We start from the raw sequence: 22,378 nt of genomic DNA on the forward strand, positions 1-22,378 counted from the left end.
CACCGCTTAAACTTTTTTTTTTAATGAAAAAGCAATGTTTAAATTTTCATATTAAAATAAATAATAACAATAAATAACAGAATGGTCCGCCAAATGGGTTCTGCAACCGAACCAATTTCCAAGAGCTTTCCTGTTCTGGAGGTTTTCAAGCCTGGAGTGGCTACCTGTTGGGAATGCTCAAAATCTGGATTTTCTGCATGGAGCAGGGGGTTGAACTACATCAGGTGCGGAGAACCAGTGGCCCTCTAGATGTTGCCAAACTACAAACTCCCACCATTACTGGTCATTAGCCATGCTTGCTGGGCCTGGTGAGAGCTGTAGATCAGCAGCAACATCCAGAGGGCCAAAGGTTCCTCTGCCCTGGATGAGATGATCTACAGGGCCCATTCCAATGCCATGATTCTATGAAATACATCATCTGGGAATGAGTCAGGATTGATGCGACATACTTTTTTAAAAAAGGAATGTGTGGTACCAATATTAGGTGAAAAATCAGGAGGGGGAATTTGTACAAGCACAATGGTATGTGCAACAGGGAAGGCAGCTAAAGAGGTTTTTTAAAAGGTGACATGTTTTATGGGCTGTCCCAAAAGAAAGCAGGCTCCCGTGAATCTGTTACAATGCACGGCGGGATTCAGCTGCATTGTATAAATATTTGATGGTATCTAAATCATTTATGGCTCTGTCAGGGGTCATTTTACTTGCTTTGGATTAATAATTAAAAGGATAATTAGGAGGATGTACAATCTGAAATGTTCATCTAATTGTTCATTTTACAGTGTCTCTTACTAGGCTGTGCAAGATCTCAAAAACACACAGGCAGGCACACACAAACCTACTTCTCCCTTTTGCAGTAACTCTATCCCAACAGTTTTAAGGTCATGAAACTCTTCTGGAGCAGCTATGGTTATGATCTACTACCGAATATCCACGTGCTATGTATCATTTTGATGTGTGTGTGTGCCAGGTCTTACCTGGGCTCGTTTGCATCACACTAAACTATGGTTTGGTGTGACGTCCAAAGGCAGCTACTGCCCTGGTACTGGTCTTGCATAAGTTGCAATGTGAGTTTCCTTTAGCTGAAGAGTGTGGGATATATGTTTTACAATAATTAGTAAAATAAAATGGACATAAGAAAATTTGTAAAATTTACACACTATCTCTCTATTTAACAAAACATTGAATATAAAAAAAAACTGACTTGATAGTTAATATCTAAAATTTAAGCTGCAAATTTGCATATCCATAATTCAATAAAAATCTCACCCCCAGCAAGAAAGGCTTGAATTCTGATTAGTAAAAACTGAATGCTAGTTAATTTTGTCAAGATTTCACCACTAATATCTTTTAAAATTACCTTGAAACTTTTTTACTTAAAAAATGAGGACCTATAAAACATGCTGGCTGTTGCAAACACGGCAAAGACCCTAGGTACTGTATTTCCTAATGAAAGGGGAAATCAAAGCATTTAAACATTGTTTCCGCTTAGCTGTAAAGCGAGTGGATCCTTGCCAAAGCACTAAGCTTCCATGCCTGTGATATGTAGAGTAAACCTAGAACCAGTCCAAGGAAGCATTTGGCAAGTATTTTACCTCCTCACATTTCGTTCTTTAGTTAGTGAAGAAAACCACAAAGCTTTGAAAGTATATAATCAGGAAATGTTTCCAATATCAAAGCTAGAAAGATAGCTTTAATTATTACTATTAAACCTTATTTGTACTATGGTCATTTAAACAGTCGCAGATGGCGTGGCCGCTCATCTGATTGCTGGTCAGCTGCATTGCTAGAAGTTATCAGAAGCAGTGCTGGATTTACATATAAGCAAAACAAGCTATAGCTTAGGGCCCCACTCTCTTGGGGCCCCCCCAAAAATGTAAAGAAAAAAAACCCTGGATGTACATTTCCAAAATGTAAGATAAAAAACAAATAAAATAAAACCTACATACAGCAACAGTGGCAAATGGCTTTAGATACCTATTACAGCCATAAATTATCATATACAGTGGTACCTCTAGTTACGAACTTAATTCATTTCGGAGGTCCGTTCTTAACCTGAAACTGTTCTTAACTAGAGGCGTGCTTTTGCTAATGGGGCCTCTTGTTGCCGCTGCACCACTGGCACACGATTTCCATTGTCATCCTGGAGCAAAGTTCTCAACTTGAGGTAACTCTTCCAGGTTAGAAGAGTTTGTAACCTGAAGCGTTTGTAACTCGAGGTACCACTGCAGCATATATTCAACACAGAAAAAGTGACAATTTGTGGTTGACAAAGGACAGCTGGACATATAAAGGGCCCCATTACCTTCAGTAGTTTAGGGCATGGGTAGGCAAACTTAGGCCCAGGGGCCAGATCCGGCCTAATTGCCTTCTAAACCTGGCCCACAGACAATCCAGGAATCAGCGTGTTTTTACATGAGTAGAATGTGTCCTTTTATTTAAAATGCATCTCTGGGTTATTTGTGGGGCGTAGGAATTTGTTCTTTTTTCCCCCTTCAAGATATAGTCCGGCCCCCCACAAGGTCTGAGGGACAGTGGACCGGCCCCCTGCTGAAAAAAGTTTGCTGACCCCTGCCTTAGAGGGTCTGGAAAAAAGCAGAGCTGGTGTCAGCACCCAACTTTCTTGAGTGTCTACAAGGCCACCTGGGGACACCCACCCCGTAACAGGCCTTCCCTCCCTTATGTGCCCTCATGCTTTGATTTACAGGACAGCATCAGTGGACAGTTGGAAAACAGCTGTTTTGATGGTCCCACGATGCTCTGTGGTTGTGGAGGATAAAAAAGGTGGGTGGTTCATAGGCCGCAGATGGTCCTGTTGCTGCTCTTAACCACTATGGAGGGGACACTGATATCGGGCCCCCACACTTGAAGGCACTTAGCCATGAGCTTATATACTCACTTATACTGAGCTTAGAAATGAGAATCCATGTCTCCTTTCCCCCGTTTAAGTTATTTTTCTTCTTGTTGTTATTATTGTATGGAAATTTTACCAGGCTTTGGAATTCCCTATTTAAACATGTTTACATGACAACCTTTCAAACCTAGAATTTTCAAACTTCATCAACCTACTACCTTAGAAAGGAGATTTGTTCCAGTTTTTTTATGTGTCTGGGCAAAGCCTGCCAATATTTTTTAAGACCTTCTTTTGCCATCCATGCTAACATTACTATCTTAAAGTTCTAACTCTTTTGTCATACCCTAACCCCCAAGTCTGGATGCCTGCATATGGAATTGAGTCCCATTGATTTAATTTGAACTTATTTCAAAGTAAATACGTTTAGGGTAACAACATAATAAGCAATCTTACTCCAGTGCACCTTCATTATTAGTGGTTTTAATTTAGAGTTCTATTATGGCTGTATTCCCTAACATCAGATCCGAGCCCTTATCCTCTGGCAAGGAGAAGCACATAACTACATTGTTGAAATGCAGCAGCAAATGGCATGTTGCTGTGCTACAGCTCACTGGACCTGTGCTAATGTTGCTGTTGCTTGTCAGGAGAAGTTAGGCTGGTGAGGTGCAAACGCATCAGTGGAGCCAATCTGGTGCTCCTGCTGGAGCATTAACACTGCACCAACCTCCTCACCTCACCTCTTGATCAGGGCCGGATTTAGGTTTGATGAGGCCCTAAGCCAGGGATCGACAACGTGTGGTGGGCCAGACTATTTTTTTTTTTGGGGGGGGGGGTAGATGAATGAATTCCTATGCCCCACAAATAACCCAGAGATGCATTTTAAATAAAAGGACACATTTTACTCATGTAAAAACACGCTGATTCCTGGACTGTCCGTGTGCCGGATTTAGAAGGCGATTGGGCCGCTTCCGGCCCCTAGGCCTTAGGTTGCCTACCCCTGCTTTTAATCTCAAGGTCACAGGTTCAAGCCCCATGGTGGGTTGGACTAGATGACCCTTGTGGTCTGTTCCAACTCTTTTATGATTCAAAAGGCAGTGCTGACAAGTTAAAAATAAAATCAAAGTGCCAACTTGGTACTGCTGCAGTGAAATCACTGAACCATCAGATCAATGGGAGGAGGGAGGCAGAATAAGTAAAACATGCCAGTTATGTCCAGGCTAGTATTGCTCAATGCACACAGCAGGGACATGGACTTCATTTCACACTGCTTAGGGGCTAAGAAAAACCTGCTGCATTGACCACAGTCCTGCAATACCTGAAACACTCAATAAGGGTAAGCACCTTCCTTAGCTCAGTTCTCACATTTCTTGATGCCTTGGGATTCCAGAAAGCCCCATGTGGCTTCACTAAATATTCTCCTTGCCCTCTCACCCTTGTATAAACGGATGTTGGACTGCCTATTAAAATTCCACTGCAGAAAATTTTGCTGCAAAAAAGGACTCTCGCCAATACAGATGCAAACTCTTCTGGCACGTAGCAGTAAACTATTTAGTTGGATTTTTATTAATGCAGAAGTTTCTATAAATATTTAGAAGCACACACTACATCCAAATAGCAGTTTCTGTAATTACAAAAGCGGGGGTGGGGAGCATGCAAACATTTGGAGCCTACAAGCTCTGTATGGAAAGGAAGCGCAGGGCTTTGCTTGGAGACCGGAAGTGCAAGCAAAAAGATCTAAAGCATTACAGACCTTAGGAGTGGAAATCTACAGCTGTAATCTTATGCGCAAAAACATAGGCAGAAGTCTCACTGAACTCAGCAGAACTTGCTTATGAACAGACCTAAAGAGAATTGTTCCACATAGTTCTATTCACACAACATAGTTATGAGGAATGAAAGTAGGGGAGACGACACATGCATATCCTATATTCTAAAACAGAACTAATGCACAGACATTAGTACCAGGAGGCTTGGGGTTTTTTTTGGGGGGGGGGGCGGCTAAGATTTCAAAACTGCCCATATCAGTGGCCACAGAATGCTGAACATTTTGGGACTGGAGAAAAAGCTTCCATTGAGTCCATACTGTTTTCCAGTTATTTATTTCCGTACCAGCCACACCCTTATACTCACAACTTTTTTCCTCTCTATATATAATTCTTCTCTCATGAAACTTAATTCATTGGTCTTCTGTTAAATAGGCAGAACGGTAAGTGACCTTGAATTTTATCATGAAAAAAATGAGATATTTATTTTAACAACTATTCTCCTTAAAGCTTTTCACTTTTTACAAGTATATTTAGCAGTAATCAATAAAGTAGAACAAAATAATAATAAAAAAGATTTAATGACCCACATTAAAATTTTGTCCCTTTCACTGCAATTCAGTGGATACAATTCCTACAAAGTATACTTTGGTTCTGTGTGCTTAATGGTGCAATTCTATACCTGTCTACTGAGCCTACTGCTGAGTTCAATGGGGTATGTTATCCAGCATCCACCCACCTGGGAGTAAACCTCATTTATCTCAATGGGACTTATTTCTGCAGAGACAGGTATGGGATTTCACTGCAGTTTTTAGTATAAACAACTAAGCAGCTGTTGCATCTAAAGTGAAAATCTTTTTTTTCAGATTTAGCCATTTAAGAGTAGCTTTAATAATAAATAAACACAAAACCTCTGTTTAAAAAAAATACTAACTCAGGATAGTGATTTTTTTAATTGTTTGACCAACCTATCTCTGTATTCCTAAAAGCCACTGCTTTCTCCAGGCAATAGTATGGGCGACACAAGAGTATTTTGCCACATGGCTTAAGCCCCTTGTGGGTCACTAACAAGGCCAGAAGCATCTTGTATTAAAGGTTTTACACCTGACAGCACAGGAAACTGAATGCAACTGAAGCATTATGAAGAAAACCTATGAATATACAGTGGTACCTCGGGTTGTGAATGCGGCAAACCTGGAAGTGTATACTTCACCGCGTGCACATGCGCAGAAGTGCTCTATCGTGCCTTGTGCATGTGCAGAAGCGGCGCCTCTGGATACAGACTTTTCGGGCTAAGTACAGACCCCTGGGATGAATTAAGTTTGTATCCGGAGGGTCCACTGTAACAATGAAAGAAGCAAGCAATAACAATGCTATCTTTAAAAAACACAGGAATATTATTTCTGCCTGTTTTTGTTTTTTTAAATCCCTTAAGATTTCACAACTATAGACAGTTATTTTGACAACCACCCCAATACACAATTCAAAGTGTTGGTGTTGACCTTTAAAGCCCTAAACGGCCTCAGCCCAGTATACCTGAAGGAGTGTCTCCACCCCAATCGTTCTGCACGGACGCTGAGGTCTAGCACCGAGGGCCTTCTGGCAGTTCCCTCACTGCGAGAAGTCAAGTTACAGAGAAACAGGCAGAGGGCCTTCTCGGTAGTCCCTGTGGAACGCCCTCCCATCAGATGTTGAAGAGATAAACAACTACCTGATATTTAGAAGACATCAGAAGGCAGCCCTGTTCAGGGAAGTTATTAACGTGTGACATTTTAATGTATTTTTAATCTTTGTTGGAAGCCGCCCAGAGTGGCTGGGGAGACCCAGCCAGATGGGCAGGGTACAAATAAATTATTATTATTATTATTATTATTATTATTATTATTATTATTATTATTATTATTATTACACTCTTTGATACTGGGTTGCATAGTCTTTCCCCCAGGTCCTTATATGATATAAAGATTAGCAACCTAACTAGGGATATATTTACAGTAGAGATTGGGCATCATATTGAGAATCAACTTGAGAAAAACAATAAAAGGAGATCTTCATAACTCCTATTCTAATGTTCACTCCTGTAATTAAGAATTGCATGGAGCAAGACAGTAGAGCCACACTGCTGACCCCGTCCCTTTGTTGGAGGGGAACATCTGTAAAAAGAGAGCCTCCCCTAGGGTTCCTAATGCTCCCATAGGGAGCCAGTGTGGTGTAGAGATTAAGAGCGGTGGACTCATAATCTGGTGAACCAGGTTCGATTCCCCGCTCCTCCACATGCAGCTGCTGGGTGACCTTGGGCCAGTCACACTTCTTTGAAGTCTCTCAGCCCCACTCACCTCACAGAGTGTTTGTTGTGGGGGAGGAAGGGAAAAGGAGATTGTTAGCTGCTTTGAGACTCCTTAAGGGGAGTGAAAGGTGGGGTATAAAGTCCAAACTCTTCTTCTTCTTCCACATTATGCAGAACACACACACAAACACACAGCATGGGATTCGCCCGGTACATGTCCTTTTCCCAATGTGTGAATGGTGATGGGGGTCAAGCCCAGTAAGGCAAAGCTGATGGAGTGGGGCCAGCAGGCACAGCCACACGTTCACTCTCCATGCACTTCTTAGCCATGTGGATGAATGGCCGGCCATATAATTATGGTCTTTATAATTAACCATGAACGAGAATGCAAATAATCAACCATAAGAAAGTAATCATGCAGTCCTCACCAGTTTTCCCGGTATTTTTCATCCATGTCTTGTTAGAGGATTCATTATCAAAACCAACCAGGTGTATTTCTTGATATTCTTCTCCAACATGTGCCTGATGATCTATGATATCTATGGGAGACTGCTGAGTTCTTCCGCAATCCACGTTTGAAGTGACCCAGTGCTCAGGACCATATGCACCTGTTTCAAAAGAGGAAGAACACTTTGTAGTGACGGCTCAGCCAAGATGGTAAAGTTGAGTTATGAAACGAACACTTCAGTTAGTTCCCCTGTGCCCCACACACGACATAAATCATCACCGTATTTACAAAGCTGTTAATATACTTTGTATCATTATTGGAATTTCACTTCTAAGAATATTGCACCACCACTTCTTAATTAGTTTAAAACTTTTATCCCACAGAAAGCCGAAAATATGCCTACTGATGAAGATCAGAACCAAAAGCCATTTACAAATCCAACTGATGAGCAGACATTTTGTTACAGCTACCAAATATTAAGGGGCGGAATCAACTAACCAGTCCAGCAAGCGGAAGCCTACATAGGGATATCTGCTGGTGCAATGGGGCTTTCCCTCTCTCCTCCTTCTGCATGTCCCCTCAACTGACTTGGGGGTTTGTCTGGAGAACCCCAAGAACAACACACGGGAGAGGGAAAACGTTTCAATCATAAATGCATAAATGTTTGCTCTGACAGAGCAATCTCCTCAGCACTGTGTTGAATCCCCCCCGCCGCCGCCGCCATCAAGAGTCAAAAATAAGGGGAAAAAATACTTGGGACTTCATTTTCATTTTAAATATTTGTTGTTGTTTCGAAACTATATAACAGCCATAAAGATAGATATTTTATTAAGTTTGTAATCAAGACATTTGGTTGCAATGGAATCCATTTATTCACTGCTAAGTGCTAGAAGGTTTAGAGCTAACGGCTAGCTTTTCTGTCCATGAACACTCAAGTGCGGTTTTAATTGAAACTGATCTTCTGCTACAGATTTCAAATTAATTCTTTTTTTAAGTGTCTCATGCTCCAAACACCATTGTCTTGCCAAACAACAACAGCCCTATATCATTAGGGGAGGAAATAGAATGCTTTTTCTAGCTTGCAGGTATTGATTGCCTATTCCCTACATCAAAGTACGATTGCCATTCTACACGATATATATATTTCTTCAGCATTAGACACTTGAGAAAGTACACAGGATGACACTGCCAATCATTTGCATTTCGTCTTGTCTTGGGAGGTTTGCTTGTTTTGTTCTTTTTAAATACTCTTGAAAATTAATGGTGGGTATTCAAAATGTTAAAAACAGCACACATATACGTACGCACACACACACACACACACACACACACACACACACTATTTTTAATTGTTCTCTGAGACATGGAGAGGAGGGAAAAAGAAAATCATGATATTCCAGGATCAAATCAGAAACCAGGATGGCTTCTGTAATTCCAGGACTGTCCCTGGAAAATTGGGACACTTGGAAGGTATGTAAATATCACTCTGATAAATTTTTTTTAAAAAAGAAAAGCATTAAAATACCCCCAGGAAACCTGTGTGTTTCCATCTTTGTCAATATCATGAGAAATCTTTTAAACATTTTTATTTCAACCCACCTTTATTCATTTAATCAATGGTCATTGCTATTGCTCAGTGTTAAGGGTATGTGTAAAGTGGCTTTAAACTAAAGGCTCTGTATATTATTATATGTTTATGGAATTTTGTACACTGCCTTGGGTGGGCAGTTGCGCTCTTAAAGGCAGTTTATAAGATAAGTAATAGATAAAGTAATAAAACCTTAATAATAAAGTGGTTCTGCTCCTGCCTTAAATGAAGGGGTGGAGCCATCAACTCATTCTGCTGACATGGAGCTGGGAATGGGAAAATAATAAAGCATTTAAAAAGCAGCAGGAGAAATGAATTTCAAACACCCCACAGCTCACATTATGAATACTATAAGCATCAATGCATCCACTATGCTCACATTATGAATACTATAAGCATCAATGCATCCACTACTATATGTTCAAATATAGCAAGGGCACTAAGGCCTTCAGACCATTGAGTAATAGTTGGTGAGTATTTATCCTTCCAGGCTCGAAGCATTAAGTCTCTTAGCGACCATAACGGCCAGTGAAATCCATTTTTGTTGTCCTTCTGTTAGTCCCCATGCTATGCTTCAAAAAATGTGTTTCCAGACCACGTCCTCAATATAGGCTGGTCTAGCACACAGCGGTGGGCTGGAGGCAGCAGGCTCACTCAATGAGCCATTGGCCTAATATACCAAGGCTGTTCTTTTCCAAGTCCTCTGTAAACTCTTTTCAAACTTTGGTTTTTCTGTTTTTCTTTCCTTTTTTAAAAAAATACTGCTTCCCTCCATATGGAGGAGAGGGGAAAATTCTTGCTTAGACCTTCAACTCCAGTGTTCATAGTTCAGATAATATCATCTTTCTAACTGTAGTTTTAATAATAGCTTCTTTAATACATAGGCTGACTTTAAATAGAAGCCCCCGCCCAAAATTAGCTTGTTTTGCTACTTGCTACTGTACATTTCAAATAATGACTTCAGCTCACTGATGAAAAGCCATTAAAAATAATGAATTCTGTCTAGATCTAATTAAAGCTAATATAAACCTTTGAGGAGCTTTTTTTAGACATCCTAGTCAAATATTTTCCCCCAAAACTTGTAGATTAAATATATAAATTTTAAAAGTAGCATTACCATCCAGACACTTGAATTTTCTTCATTTCCATTATCTTTCTAATTATCTGTTTGTATTTATATAAAATGGTTCTTCTATTGAACATTTCTTTATACACAATAGCAGCTCTTCATTTCCCAAGTGACTGGGTATATTTTACTTCTCACAAGCTTTCTAACGTGGATCGTAGATTTGCCAATGGAAACAGACCCAGAAATTGCATTTCTTTCCCATTTAACTTGCACGCTTGCACAAACAATGTCGCTCTAAATACCATGGTGTTCTGATGACCACTCTCTCTCCTCCTTTTATGCTGATCTCAGTAGAAGCAGGATAACTCAATCACTTGTACATTGAACAACAGCTTACAACGGTAGCATTGGCAAAATGGCCCTATCATTTTATGCCAACCACTACAGTTAAAGAACAATTATTACAAAGGGACGCGGGTGGCGCTGTGGCTAAAACCTCAGTACCTAGGACTTGCCGATCGTATGGTCGGCGGTTCGAATACCCGCGGCGGGGTGAGCTCCCGTCGTTAGGTCCCAGCTCCTGCTCACCTAGCAGTTCGAAAGCACCCCTAAGTGCAAGTAGATAAATAGGTACCGCTTTATAGTGGGAAGGTAAACAGCATTTCCGTGCACTGTGCTGGTGCTGGCTCGCCAGAGCAGCTTCGCCACGCTGGCCACGTGACCCGGAAGTGTCTGTGGACAGCGCTGGCTCCCAGCCGTTAAGCGAGATGAGCACGCAACCCCAGAGTCGGTCACGACTGGCCCGTACGGGCAGGGGTACCTTTACCTTAAGCCTCCTGAACATCCCTACAGAAGAACTGCAAGTTAATTCTCCTTTGGTTCTCACTCTGTGTCATTTGGAGATGGGTTTATTGTGCTGCTGCTTAGAACCCAGATGGCAATACCAGCAAGGACAACTCTATCAAAACTAGCTGGAGGCTCTCAGGAGGTGGCTTGGTTGCAGCTGTAGGGTCATGCCTAATTCCACATCACCCTGCAGGCTCAGCAATAGAGGACACCACAGTCTGGTAACTCCTCTCATTTTTGAAGTTTCGATTTGGCAGCTGCACGAATGCGCATCCACAGACAACCAGGCCTTAAGGCTCTGTCTAGAGGAAGCCAAGAGCTGGGGATGTACAGTTGCTAGTTTGGCAGAACAGGATGGTAAAATGGCAGCCTTCTTTCACATAACTTTGCAACTGTCCAACCATTTCGCTTGATAAAGCGGCAGACGCTCCATCTGGGCCGCTGAAATAATCTACCACGTATCTGCCAGATCTGTCACACCATAAAGATACTCAGTACCATTTACCGGGGGGTGGGGGATGGAGAGAACCCCCACTGAAACAGCAATGCCATTTTTTTGGTCTGTTGAAAAATTCAGATGTTCATATCAGTTTACAAAAATTTTTGACTGACAGTGACTCTGGCAATATATCCATGAACATGTGGTTTCAAATAGTATGAGAGAATCAAATGTCTTCACTTTTGATAGCAACATTTTGCATTTTGGGAAGTTCTACAGAGTGGCATCAAAACAGCAGCAGCAGCAGCAGCAGCATTAAAGTGCCTCCATGGAAGTACAACTTAAGCATGCTGTTAAAGTGACCACTGGCAATTTTTAATTTAAAAAAAATCATTAGAATTTATCAAATTTACAAAATTCTTATTTCTAGGCCTCAAAATATGGCAGCCTTTTCATCATTAAGTGGCAGCAGGATTCAAACAGACCACTGTCCAGAGCATTTCAAAACCTGTTTTGTTACCATATGAAGGGTTTTATGTAAATTTCTCTCCCTCTCCCCCCCCTTCTCTCTCTCTCTCTCTCTCTTTCTCTCTCTCTCTCTCTCTCTCTCTCTCTCTCTCACACACACACACACACACACACACACACACAAGGTAAAGGGACCCCTGACCATTAGGTCCAGTCGTGACCGACTCTGGGGTTGCAGCGCTCATCTCGCTTTATTGGCCGAGGGAGCCGGTGTACAGCTTCCGGGTCATGTGGCCAGCATGACTAAGCCGCTTCCGGCGAACCAGAGCAGCACACGGAAATGCCGTTTACCTTCGCACCAGAGCAGTACCTATTTATCTACTTGTACTTTGACGTGCTTTCGAACTGCTATGTTGGCAGGAGCAGGGACCGAGCAACGGGAGCTCACCCCGTTGCAGGGATTCGAACCACCGACCTTCTGATCAGCAAGTCCTAGGCTCTGTGGTTTAACCCACAGCGCCACCCATATGTGTGTGTGTGTGTGTGTGTGTGTGTGTGTATATATCGCCAGCCAAAAACTTTCCTCCATAACCAGGCCTTTGACCTTTAACTATCTGTGGCCTTTTAGAAGTGGGTGGGATGTTTTAAATTTATTTCTCTTTCCTTTTGGCTTTAATGTATGCATGTGGGGTTTATTGTCTATTTATTTGTTTGATTGTAAGTCACTGTGGGTTGCCCTGGGCTGACAAATTTAATAAAGAAATCACACACACACACACACACACCCTTTGTTATCTACTTACTACTACATTCAGAGTATCTTAAGAGAGAAGGTTGTGCTATATTGCTCACCATGCTTGAAATCTGAACTTTATTTCAATACATCAGTACCTTGCTCTAGGCCAGGTAATGCTATATTAGTTACCAAATCTAGGGATAAAAATTCCTAACATGCATGTAAAATTCTTTTAGACTTCAAATATTATCAAAGAGACTATCCTTTTGGGAAAGAGGGGGATCTTACTGAAAAGACAATTTATCAGGATTTGAATACAGGGGTACCTTAGGTTGCAAACACTTCGGGTTACAGACTCTGCTAACCCGGAAGTAGTACCTCGCGTTAAGAACGTTACCTCAGGATGAGAACAGAAATCGCACGGCGGCAGCAGGAGACCCCATTAGCTAAAGTGGTACCTCAGGTTAATAACGGTTTCAGGTTAAGAACGGACCTCCAGAACAAATTAAGTTCGTTATCTTCACCCATCCAAATCATTTGATTCTAGTGACAACCAGAAGTTCAGAAAAGCAGGAGTGATATTTGCATAAGGATCCTACCGCCTAGGAGACAAAATGCGTGGCTGTAGTGTTTTTATATAGTTTACCCGCTAGACTGCACTGGACTTGGTTAAACTATTATGGAACCAGGACTTTCCTGCTATCATATGGCTCTTTTTTGAGAGCCTTGCTTCCTGACGAGTGTGTCCCCAAAGCCTCCCAAGGCACAACAGATTTGATAAACAGAAGCCATTGATGGTATTCGAGAAGCCTACTTCCCAGGCAGCCAGCTCTGCATATATGGCTTTCCTGATAAAATATTTTTTTAAAAAACCAAATGCCATTGCGGGTTTTAATGTATCATAATTACTTTCCACTTTTATTATGCTTGTATAATTAAAATTAAAAGGTCACGTGAGTTCCATAAGCCAATAGCACCTTTGCATCATACAGTTCCCAAGAAAGTGGGATGCACTGCACTCTTTTTACTATAGCTTTCCAAAGCTGCCAGTACATTTCCAAGCACGATTCAAAGTGTTGGTGCTGACCTTTAAAGCCCTAAACGGCCTCGGTCCTGTATACCTGAAGGAGCGTCTCCACCCCCATCGTTCAGCCCGGACACTGAGATCCAGCTCCAAGGGCCTTCTCGTGGTTCCCTCATTGTGAGAAGTGAGGCTACAGGGAACCAGGCAGAGGGCCTTCTCGGTAGTGGCGCCCGCCCTTTGGAACGCCCTCCCATCAGATGTCAAAGAGATAAACAACTACCTGACATTCAGAAGACATCTTAATTCAGGGAAGTTTTTAATATTTAACGCTGTACTGTTTTTGACACTTGATTGGGAGCTGCCTAGAGTGGCTGGGGAAACTCAGCCAAAGGGCGGGGTATAAATAAATTTATTATTATTATTATTATTATTATTATTATTATTATTATTATTATTAGTGTTGGCTCCCAGAGAGGGAGTTGCTTTGCTTCTCCCAGTTTGTTTGTTTTATCCCATTGCAGCAAGGTTCTTGGCAGAGTTTATACTTAGCCACAGCTCGTGGTTAGTGGGGAGAAAGCTTAACCATGAGCTCAGGTTGGCTTGCCTTGGTTTGGTTTAGGTCAGTCTAGTGTCACATTAAATTTATATATATAGTAAGAAGACTAGTGAGAAGAAAAGCAGCTGCAAGCTCTTCTCTAGGAGGCTGGACATTCAAACGGTACTTATAAACCATAGCTGGGCTTATCATGTCATGCAAAGCAGCTGCCCGTGTGCTTAAGTCTTGGAAATACTATGATATTTCTCTGGTGCTTATATCAGCCAGCCATGGAGACAAAGGAAGATGGAAAATTATGAGAAGCGAAAATATAAGCGGAGTAAAAATGTACTGGTTCTGTTCCTGCCTCACTGTAAAATCCTCCAGCACTGGTCACTGGTAAGATGTATAATTATCAGTTGAGTGAAATGTGGTGGATTTGGGTTTAACATAGAGGGTATCACAAACGTTAAACAATGAAAAAGATGGAAGCTGGTGTCTGTGCTTCACAGAGCTCTGTGCACATATTTGAACGATGCTTGCATAGAAGTAGCAATAAAATTAATAAGCAGAACTTTCCGAATAGGAGAATAAGTTATTGCATCAAATAGGAACATCAGTAGCAACTTACTGTGACTAAAGCAATTTACGGCATCTATTTTTCATAATTTCCTGCATTTTTGCAAAAACATACAAACCCGATATTTCACCAGAGTTATTTCCTAGCTGTCTCTTGAGGTGTGTCTGTGCAATTTCCCACCCCTCTGCATCTCTTAATAAAGGTACCAGGACATTAAAAATAAAATACCAAAAAGCAAAACAAAACCACAGAGTTTTTTCTGGTAAAGCAATGGGAGTTCATGTCATGTAAAAGTGCTCTGAATGCAGATTTGTTGATTGCTTGGTTGGTTGGGAGGCAGGCATCCGTCTGCCTTGGGAGACAATGGAGGAGGGAAGCTTTGGGGGTGAAGTCAGACCACCGGAGAGTTGCAGCGCCTGCTGTGGCTGTACAGCCTGATATGGGAGAGATATATTTTGTTGCAGCTGTGGCAGATGAAGGAATCCGCTTGTGCTAATGCAGATGTACCATTGTGTTCCTTCTTTCTGCACTCCTCCCTGTGGTTATTTGTTCTCTAGTCACTGCTGTAGATATATGACCTGACTGCCTGTATCCATGTACCACAGTCATCTGTAAGGGATTCCCACATGGTGAGGTTGAATTTGCCAGCCTTCATGTTACATTTAGAGACATCTTTGTAATGCTCCTGTAAGTAATCTAAATTTGCGTCATTCTTCACTTTCAAATTTCCTAACACTCATCTTCAATCCACCATGTTCTCATCTCCAAGAGACGACAAATAATATTGCAAAGTGGTAGTAGAGCTACTCTGTAATAAATCATCCTACCATTATGTTATTTCCCCTCTCTGTTAATTTAGTAAAACCTAAATGGATATGCAGAGGGGACACGGGTGGCGCTGTGGTCTAAACCACTGAGCTTGGGGCTTGCCAGTCAGAAGGTTGGTGGTTTGAATCCCCGCGATGGGGTGAGCTCCCATTGCTCAGTCCCAGCTCCTGCCAACCTAGCAGTTCAAAAGCACGTCAAAGTGCAAGTAGATAAATAGGTACCGCTCCGGTGGGAAGGTAAACAGAGTTTCGCCAGAAGCGGCTTAGTTATGCTGGCCACATGACCCGGAAGATGTCTGTGGACAAATGCCGGCTTCCTCGGCCAGTAAAGAAAGATGAGCGCTGCAACCCCAGAGTCGTCCATGACTGAACTTAACTGTCAGAGGTTTGTTACCTTTTTTAATAGATATGCAACCAATTCTGAACATATGCAGAATATGTTGTCATTCAGTTTCTATTAATACCTGGCTATCTTACATTTCTTAAATCGGTAGGTCCATCTGTTAAAACACACTTTAAAAGCAACAAGCAATTTGATGGATGTTTCCCAAGCTATACTATTAAAAAACCAAAACGACAAAACAGAGTAACACTTGGATATACTTTCAAATTCAAGGGGGGTGGGGAATCAAGAAGTTATTAGCATGGCAGCTTCTTAACATTTCAGAAAGCCGGGTGTTTCTCTCTTAAAAGGAACAAACTAATGATCACTTAGTTGTTAACTGCTTGCCTTGTCTCAGGCAGTTCTCCAGCTGGTCTTTATTCAGATCAACAAAGTAGCACAAAACAGACAACTGGAGGCTGTTATTGCTGAGACAGATCACAAGCAACACCTGAGCAATTAGCATTTGCCAAATATTGACCTGACTGTGAGCAGATAGTTTTAAGCGGGGTGGGGAGGGAGCTTTCCTTCCAGCTTGTGGGCTCTAAACAGTGTCGATGTGACAACAGATTATTCAGTCCAACCGTCCCTCACTCTAATATTCAGAAATGTAATAGTTCCCAAGATGTTTTACAAGCAATTGCCAGCTCTTATTTAATGACACTTAATACTCCCTAAGCCAGCCTTTCATTAGCATTCCTTCTACATCCCTGCCATTAATGCGAAAGCAGCAGGAACCAGAGCAAATAATATGCTAAACAGCACATGGATAACTCCAGTTCTTTATTTTCGACTCCTTTAAGGTCCGCAGTAGATGCAACAGTAGCAATACCTAATGTGGTCATTCTTAGCATAATTTTAAACCTATTTCCCCGCCCGCTTTAACTCTCAAGATATTGGGAGCAATATGTTGGTCTCCACCATGCGGATGGATGGAGACAGAAAAGGTTTCGCTTTCTGAAACGTTTTATCCTTTTTTCATTTTATGAAGAAGACGTCTTATCAGGAGGTCCGTTCCGTTCCGTGCAGTGTAGTGGACTCAGACCTTCCTGGTGACAAGCACATTCTCTCTGGAACTCCTTCTTGATAGATATCAAGACAGGCATCCCCTCAGCTGTCTCTTTGGTGCATATTAAAGACCTTCCTTTTCAACAAGCCTTTTCAGCATAGAATGTGCATCTATAATGGATTTAGAAATTGCTTTTATATATGAGTGTCCACTTTTTATGGTTTTAGTTTCATTTTAAATGTATGTGCTGCTTTTTATCTGTTTTTAATCCTCTTCAGTGAACATCGCCTTGAGGCAGTTGTTTAGAAGGCGATTAATAAATCGATGGCAATAAAATAATATGAACTCTCTTTTTTTTTCACACTACCAAATCTGATGGATTTTAAGTTTTCCCCCTTGACCTATTTTACTGGAAAAAGAACCAGAGTTTTCCAGAGTAGCTTTCAACTTAGAGACACCTTCTTGTATAAGACTATGGGTTTTTTACTCTAAAATGATGTTCAAAATCTGGGCTCGTTTTATACACTGATAGTCTCCCCCCCCCCATTTTCTTAAATTGGCACCCCCCAAAATAGGGGGAGTTTAAACATACAAACAAACAAACCAGATAATATTACTTATTTGCAGATTCCTCTCTGGATTCTGAAAGTCTCCTCCATCTCAGACGCAAGTGTGCCAAAATCACTTTAACAGAAGGGCAAATCAAAGTCAAACACAGAGGGAGTCTTTAAGGTCAGAGTAGTAAATCGAAGTGTTCTCTGCAACAAGCTGACTTCTCTCTCTCTCTCTCTCTCTCTCTCTCTCTCTCTCTCTCTCTCTCTCTCTCTGCAATCCAGAGCCCTGCTGCTGACATTAAAACTGTACTGGAGCTCTTGCTTCCCTTTTCTAATTAGCTTGTTTGAGATTCTCCTCTTCCATGGTGGGTAAAGTGGATTCTAAAAATAGCACAGTGAGTAGGGAGGCAACTGGTGAGGGGGGGGGGAATGAAGAAATGGCTGCCATAATAAATGTAGGTCAGTATCTTTCCATATGTATGACCTTTTGAAGGGACACGCACACAATGCTTGGATTTGGCTAATTCAAATACCAAGCTATTCTAGTTCTTTTAAGACTACAATGTAGGTTCCCCCACGCTGGAGATTCCTACATGGTTCTCCCCAAATCTGCAAACAACTGAAACTCTACTACCTTCTCTTCATACCAGCTATAACCAAGAAACCACTGAGGAACCAAGGAACATCCAGCCCCACAACATAAAGCTAATAAGCTCAGGTTATCTTCTTGTGGCTTATCTGCAGCACGTTCACCACAAAGGGTACCAGCAGCAGAAGTGGTGGCATATGTGGATGGGTTCTGGAGGGCCAGTCTAGCTGTGGCACAGAGCAGGAGCAGGGAAACTCATGACCAGGGTTTTCCTTAGTCATCAGGAGCGCTGCCTGACTTCTTCCCCCTCATTTGGTGTGCAGCTGCAAAGAAACACAGGTCTACAGCAGGAGAAGCCTGGCAGCATCCCTCATCTAATTCCTGTCTCGCCGCCAAGGATACATCCTCTGGCACAATATCAATGACCTGGGCAGCTCCAGCGCCTACAAAATTGGCTGCCAGCCTCACGCAAGCTGCTCCTATGACTTATGCTCAGTGAGTTCCCAGCAAGCCGTACAAGTCCACGCTCTGCTGGCTACTTAGTTAAACCTATTAGATTTACAGGGTGTTTGCGGGACACATTAGAAGATTGCCTTTGCCATCATGTTTCCTTCAGACAGACATAATGATTCAACCTCTTTCTAAAAACAAAAAAACACCGCCCCTACACATCAGGGCTCTTCGAGTAGCAAGAGAAACACAGCTTTAATTTGTTGTTAGGAAGCCTTTACTTAAAAAAGAAGAAGAAGAAAGAACAGAAAGCTACAGCAATGTTTTGGTTGAGAGACTAATCTTCATATCAGTACAAAGCCATACCTGGCCTTATCTGCATTACCAATTCCCAGCTGACTGAGTGGATTCATTAACAACCCAATCTCTGGTGACTGAAATGAAGTCTCATTCTTCCTATCACTGGTGCCGTGCTGTTTGTTGTTGCCTCTCACTGTGCACACAAGTAATTAACTTACCATGCTCCACTAGCTTCTGACACATTACTTGGCACAGAAAAATCCACAGCCAGGTAGTTAGGTATGCAGCCCTGTTTCCAATCAAACAAACTTACTTCACCAGGAAAGCATTTGCTTTTAGGGACGGGGTGGTGGTAGCTCCATATTGATGCAGCCAGTCAGGACTTGCAGGAGCTTTAAATAGCAAAACTTAAGGCATTTCTAAAGCACCATATAAAAATGTTAAGTGGCATTGGAAAGGCCCAGGTTCAATCCCTCCATCTTGAGGTTGGGCTAGAAAAGTCCCCTGCCTGGAGCTCTGGACAGCTGATGGCAGACAATGTAGGCGACACTAAACTAGACAATAAGAACAGCCCTGTTCAAAGATTCCACCAAGTACAGAACCCTAATAGAATTGTACAGTTGGAATGGACCCCACTAAAGGTCACCTAGTTCAACGCTCTGCAGTACAGGAATCTCAACTAAAACACCCATGACAGATGGCCACTCAACCTCTGCTTTAAAACCTACAAGGAAAGAGAGTCCACAACCTCTTGTAGGAGTCTGTTCCACTGTTGAACAGCTCTCAATGTCAGAAAGTTCTTCCTCATGTCAGAATCTCCTTTCTTGTAACTTGAATCCATTGGTTCAGGGCCTACCTTCCAGAGGAGGAGAAAGCAAGCTTGCTCCATCCTCCATGTGAAAGCCCTTTAGCTTTTCTTTTTAATTCCCAAGCACGTAAACCTGAATGTACACAAGTTAAATGCCCATAAGTCACAGGTCTACTGGATTTCAAGCGTGGAGGTTTATATTTAATGTTTGTAAACCACTCAGAAGGGACGCGGGTGGTGCTGTGGTGTAAACCACTGAGCCTTGGGCTTGCCGATCGGAAGGTCGGCGGTTTGAATCCCCGCAACAGAATGAGCTCCCGTTGCTCAGTCCCAGCTCCTGCCAACCTAGCAGTTCGAAAGCATGTCAAAGTGCAAGTAGATAAACAGGTACCGCTCCGGTGGGAAGGTAAATGGCGTTTCCGTGCGCTGCTCTGGTTTCGCCAGAAGTGGCTTAGTCATGCTGGCCACATGACCCGGAAAAACTGTCTGCGGACAAACGTCTGCTCCCTCGGCTAGTAAAGCGAGATGAGCACCGCAACCCCAGAGTTGTCCACAACTGGACTTAACTGTCAGGGGTCCTTTACCTTTTTAAAAAACCACTTAGAAGACTATTTTGGCACCCAATGCTACATAAATTAATAATATTAATAATATCCCAAAAGCACTGTGAGACATAGTCTTGGTGTGATGGTTGTATGAATATCTTCATTCCCAATGCATGGGGGATGGGTGAGTGGAGAACTCGCTGGAAGAAAATGTGTTTATAAGCAGTTGGGTATTCTAGCTTTTTTTGTTTACTGGAAAACTTCTGTTACTTGAAATTCCTTGTTTTAAATCATTGTTCTGTTATGTTGCCCATTTTTGCGTGAGAATAGCACATTTCTACGAGAGTATAGCACATTTTTATATGAGTACTGTGTATAGTGTTTGTGATAAGCCAAGTTCTGGTTCCTTGGATGTCCATAAAGCAACAGTGTATCCTTTCTGGGTTAAAAAACAAAACCCTGTTTTCTTTTCCTTCCCAATGTGGCAATATTGCTTTGTGGCAAGCTGTCATTTAAGCTGTGGAGCAAGTTGCTATGAATGACAACTTCTGGGCAAACAGCCCAGAAAATAATAATGTAATTTGAGGAAGACCATCTAGAGCTTTAATGGAGAGAAAAAAATCATCACCCCTGGGGTAGGACATTTAGTACTAGACAACTTGCTACACGGAAAAGGGGCCTTCTACATTTGCACAGACACGGGACTTAACCCAAAGATCTTTATAAAAACCAACCCGCCAGATGTTTGGCACTGTCAACTTTAACAGCATATTTTGCCTGCTGAAGGGTGTTTTCGTTTGTGTGTGTAGATTTGTTCCTCCTTCCCAAAACAGAGGATTTATGTTATCAAAACTGCCTCACATGAATGGTCCTAAATCGGTTGCCAGAATATAATGTGCAGCCCTGAATGCTGGTGGAAGGAACCCAGTTTTACTAACCACACGGGTGCCGCATTTTAAGGTACATATACGGTAAGCCCTGATTTGGTTCAGGGCAGATTTAAGCCCTTGTGCCTACACTGCAGTCATTGCTCCAAAATTTTGCTTTGTGAACACATGAGGCCTAGAAACAATGGGAAAAACACTCCTATTAAAATCATCTTAGCAGCTGCAACTTTAAGAAACACTTATAATCGCAAGAGAAACAACACAACAGCACAAGTTAGCACCACATAGCTCCAGGCAGACGATCAAGCATTTTATTTTAATCAACACCTCACAAATTTACTCAAAACACAAGAAGCCTGTTTGGGGGTTGGTGGGGTTTTTTTTAAGTGTAATGTGAGAATATACCGAGAACTGTCAGTGAAAGAATAAATATAGACGATAAGGCAAAATAAGGTACACAAACTAATAGGTACATAATAAGGACAAGGCATAAGAGATATACCTTGAGGACAATGTGTGATGGGGACAGATGTATAAAAACAGACAAGGGGCGCACACCTGAGCCAGGATTATGGACTTCCTTGGCTTCTGAAGAATGTGGAGTCTCCATGCTTATTTCTTTTCTTTTTTATTAAAGATTTTCTTGTAATCTGTTTCATTTGTTGAGACATTAGGGGGAGAAAAAAAAGGGGTGGAGGGAGGGAAGATGGGTGGGGTTGGGTGGCGATGTTTGTATTATGCTTAATGTATGTAGGTGGAGTTTGAGATATCAGACCCATTAATGCAAAATAACATGACTTTTGATTGCCACTAAAACTTTCTCCCTATTCCCTGTCCTCAAAAGCTGAAATAGACAACACACACAGACACTTGTGCACAACTGTTAATACTTCACTCACTAATTCCAATAACTAATATACAGTGGTACCTCGGGTTAAGAACTTAATTCGTTCTGGAGGTCCGTTCTTAATCTGAAACTGTTCTTAACCTGAGGTACCACTTTAGCTAATGGGGTCTCCTGCTGCTGCTGTGCCACCGCTGCGCGATTTCTGTTCTTATCCTGAAGCAAAGTTCTTAACCTGAGGTACTATTTCTGGATTAGCGGAGTCTGTAACCTGAAGCGTCTGTAACCTGAGGTACCACTATACTATTTCTGAACTTTATCCTTTTCACTTCTTCTACAGACAATTCCTTAATTAGGCACGTTTGCACCAGCAGTTTTTAAGGAATACAGGTTATCTATCACCAAAGCTGCTTCCAGATGACTTGCTTGTTGAGCATTCATCCAGATTTGTTTGTAGGAAGATTAGACAATGTTGGCTATTTAATGAGCATTCATTCTGTCTGCTTGCAGGGAGGTTACATGACATCTCACCCTTTCCAGTGCATTTTC

At 41.9% G+C, this 22,378-nt stretch overlaps 1 protein-coding gene across 4 annotated transcripts in view; it reads right to left on the reverse strand.

Moving 5' to 3' along the window:
- PTPRG (protein tyrosine phosphatase receptor type G) overlaps positions 1 to 22,378 on the reverse strand; it is a 521,921-nt gene that overhangs the window by 242,576 nt on the left and 256,967 nt on the right. For all 4 annotated transcript variants that reach the window (XM_081901339.1, XM_081901337.1, XM_081901336.1 and 1 more), the window contains exon 3: positions 7,330 to 7,509. In XM_081901339.1, coding sequence (XP_081757465.1) covers positions 7,330 to 7,509 — 180 coding nt within the window. The remainder of the gene's footprint in view (positions 1 to 7,329; positions 7,510 to 22,378) is intronic.

Source organism: Podarcis melisellensis, assembly GCF_964234715.1.
Source record: "Podarcis melisellensis genome assembly, chromosome: 2".
In the NCBI taxonomy this organism is placed as follows: domain Eukaryota; kingdom Metazoa; phylum Chordata; class Lepidosauria; order Squamata; family Lacertidae; genus Podarcis; species Podarcis melisellensis.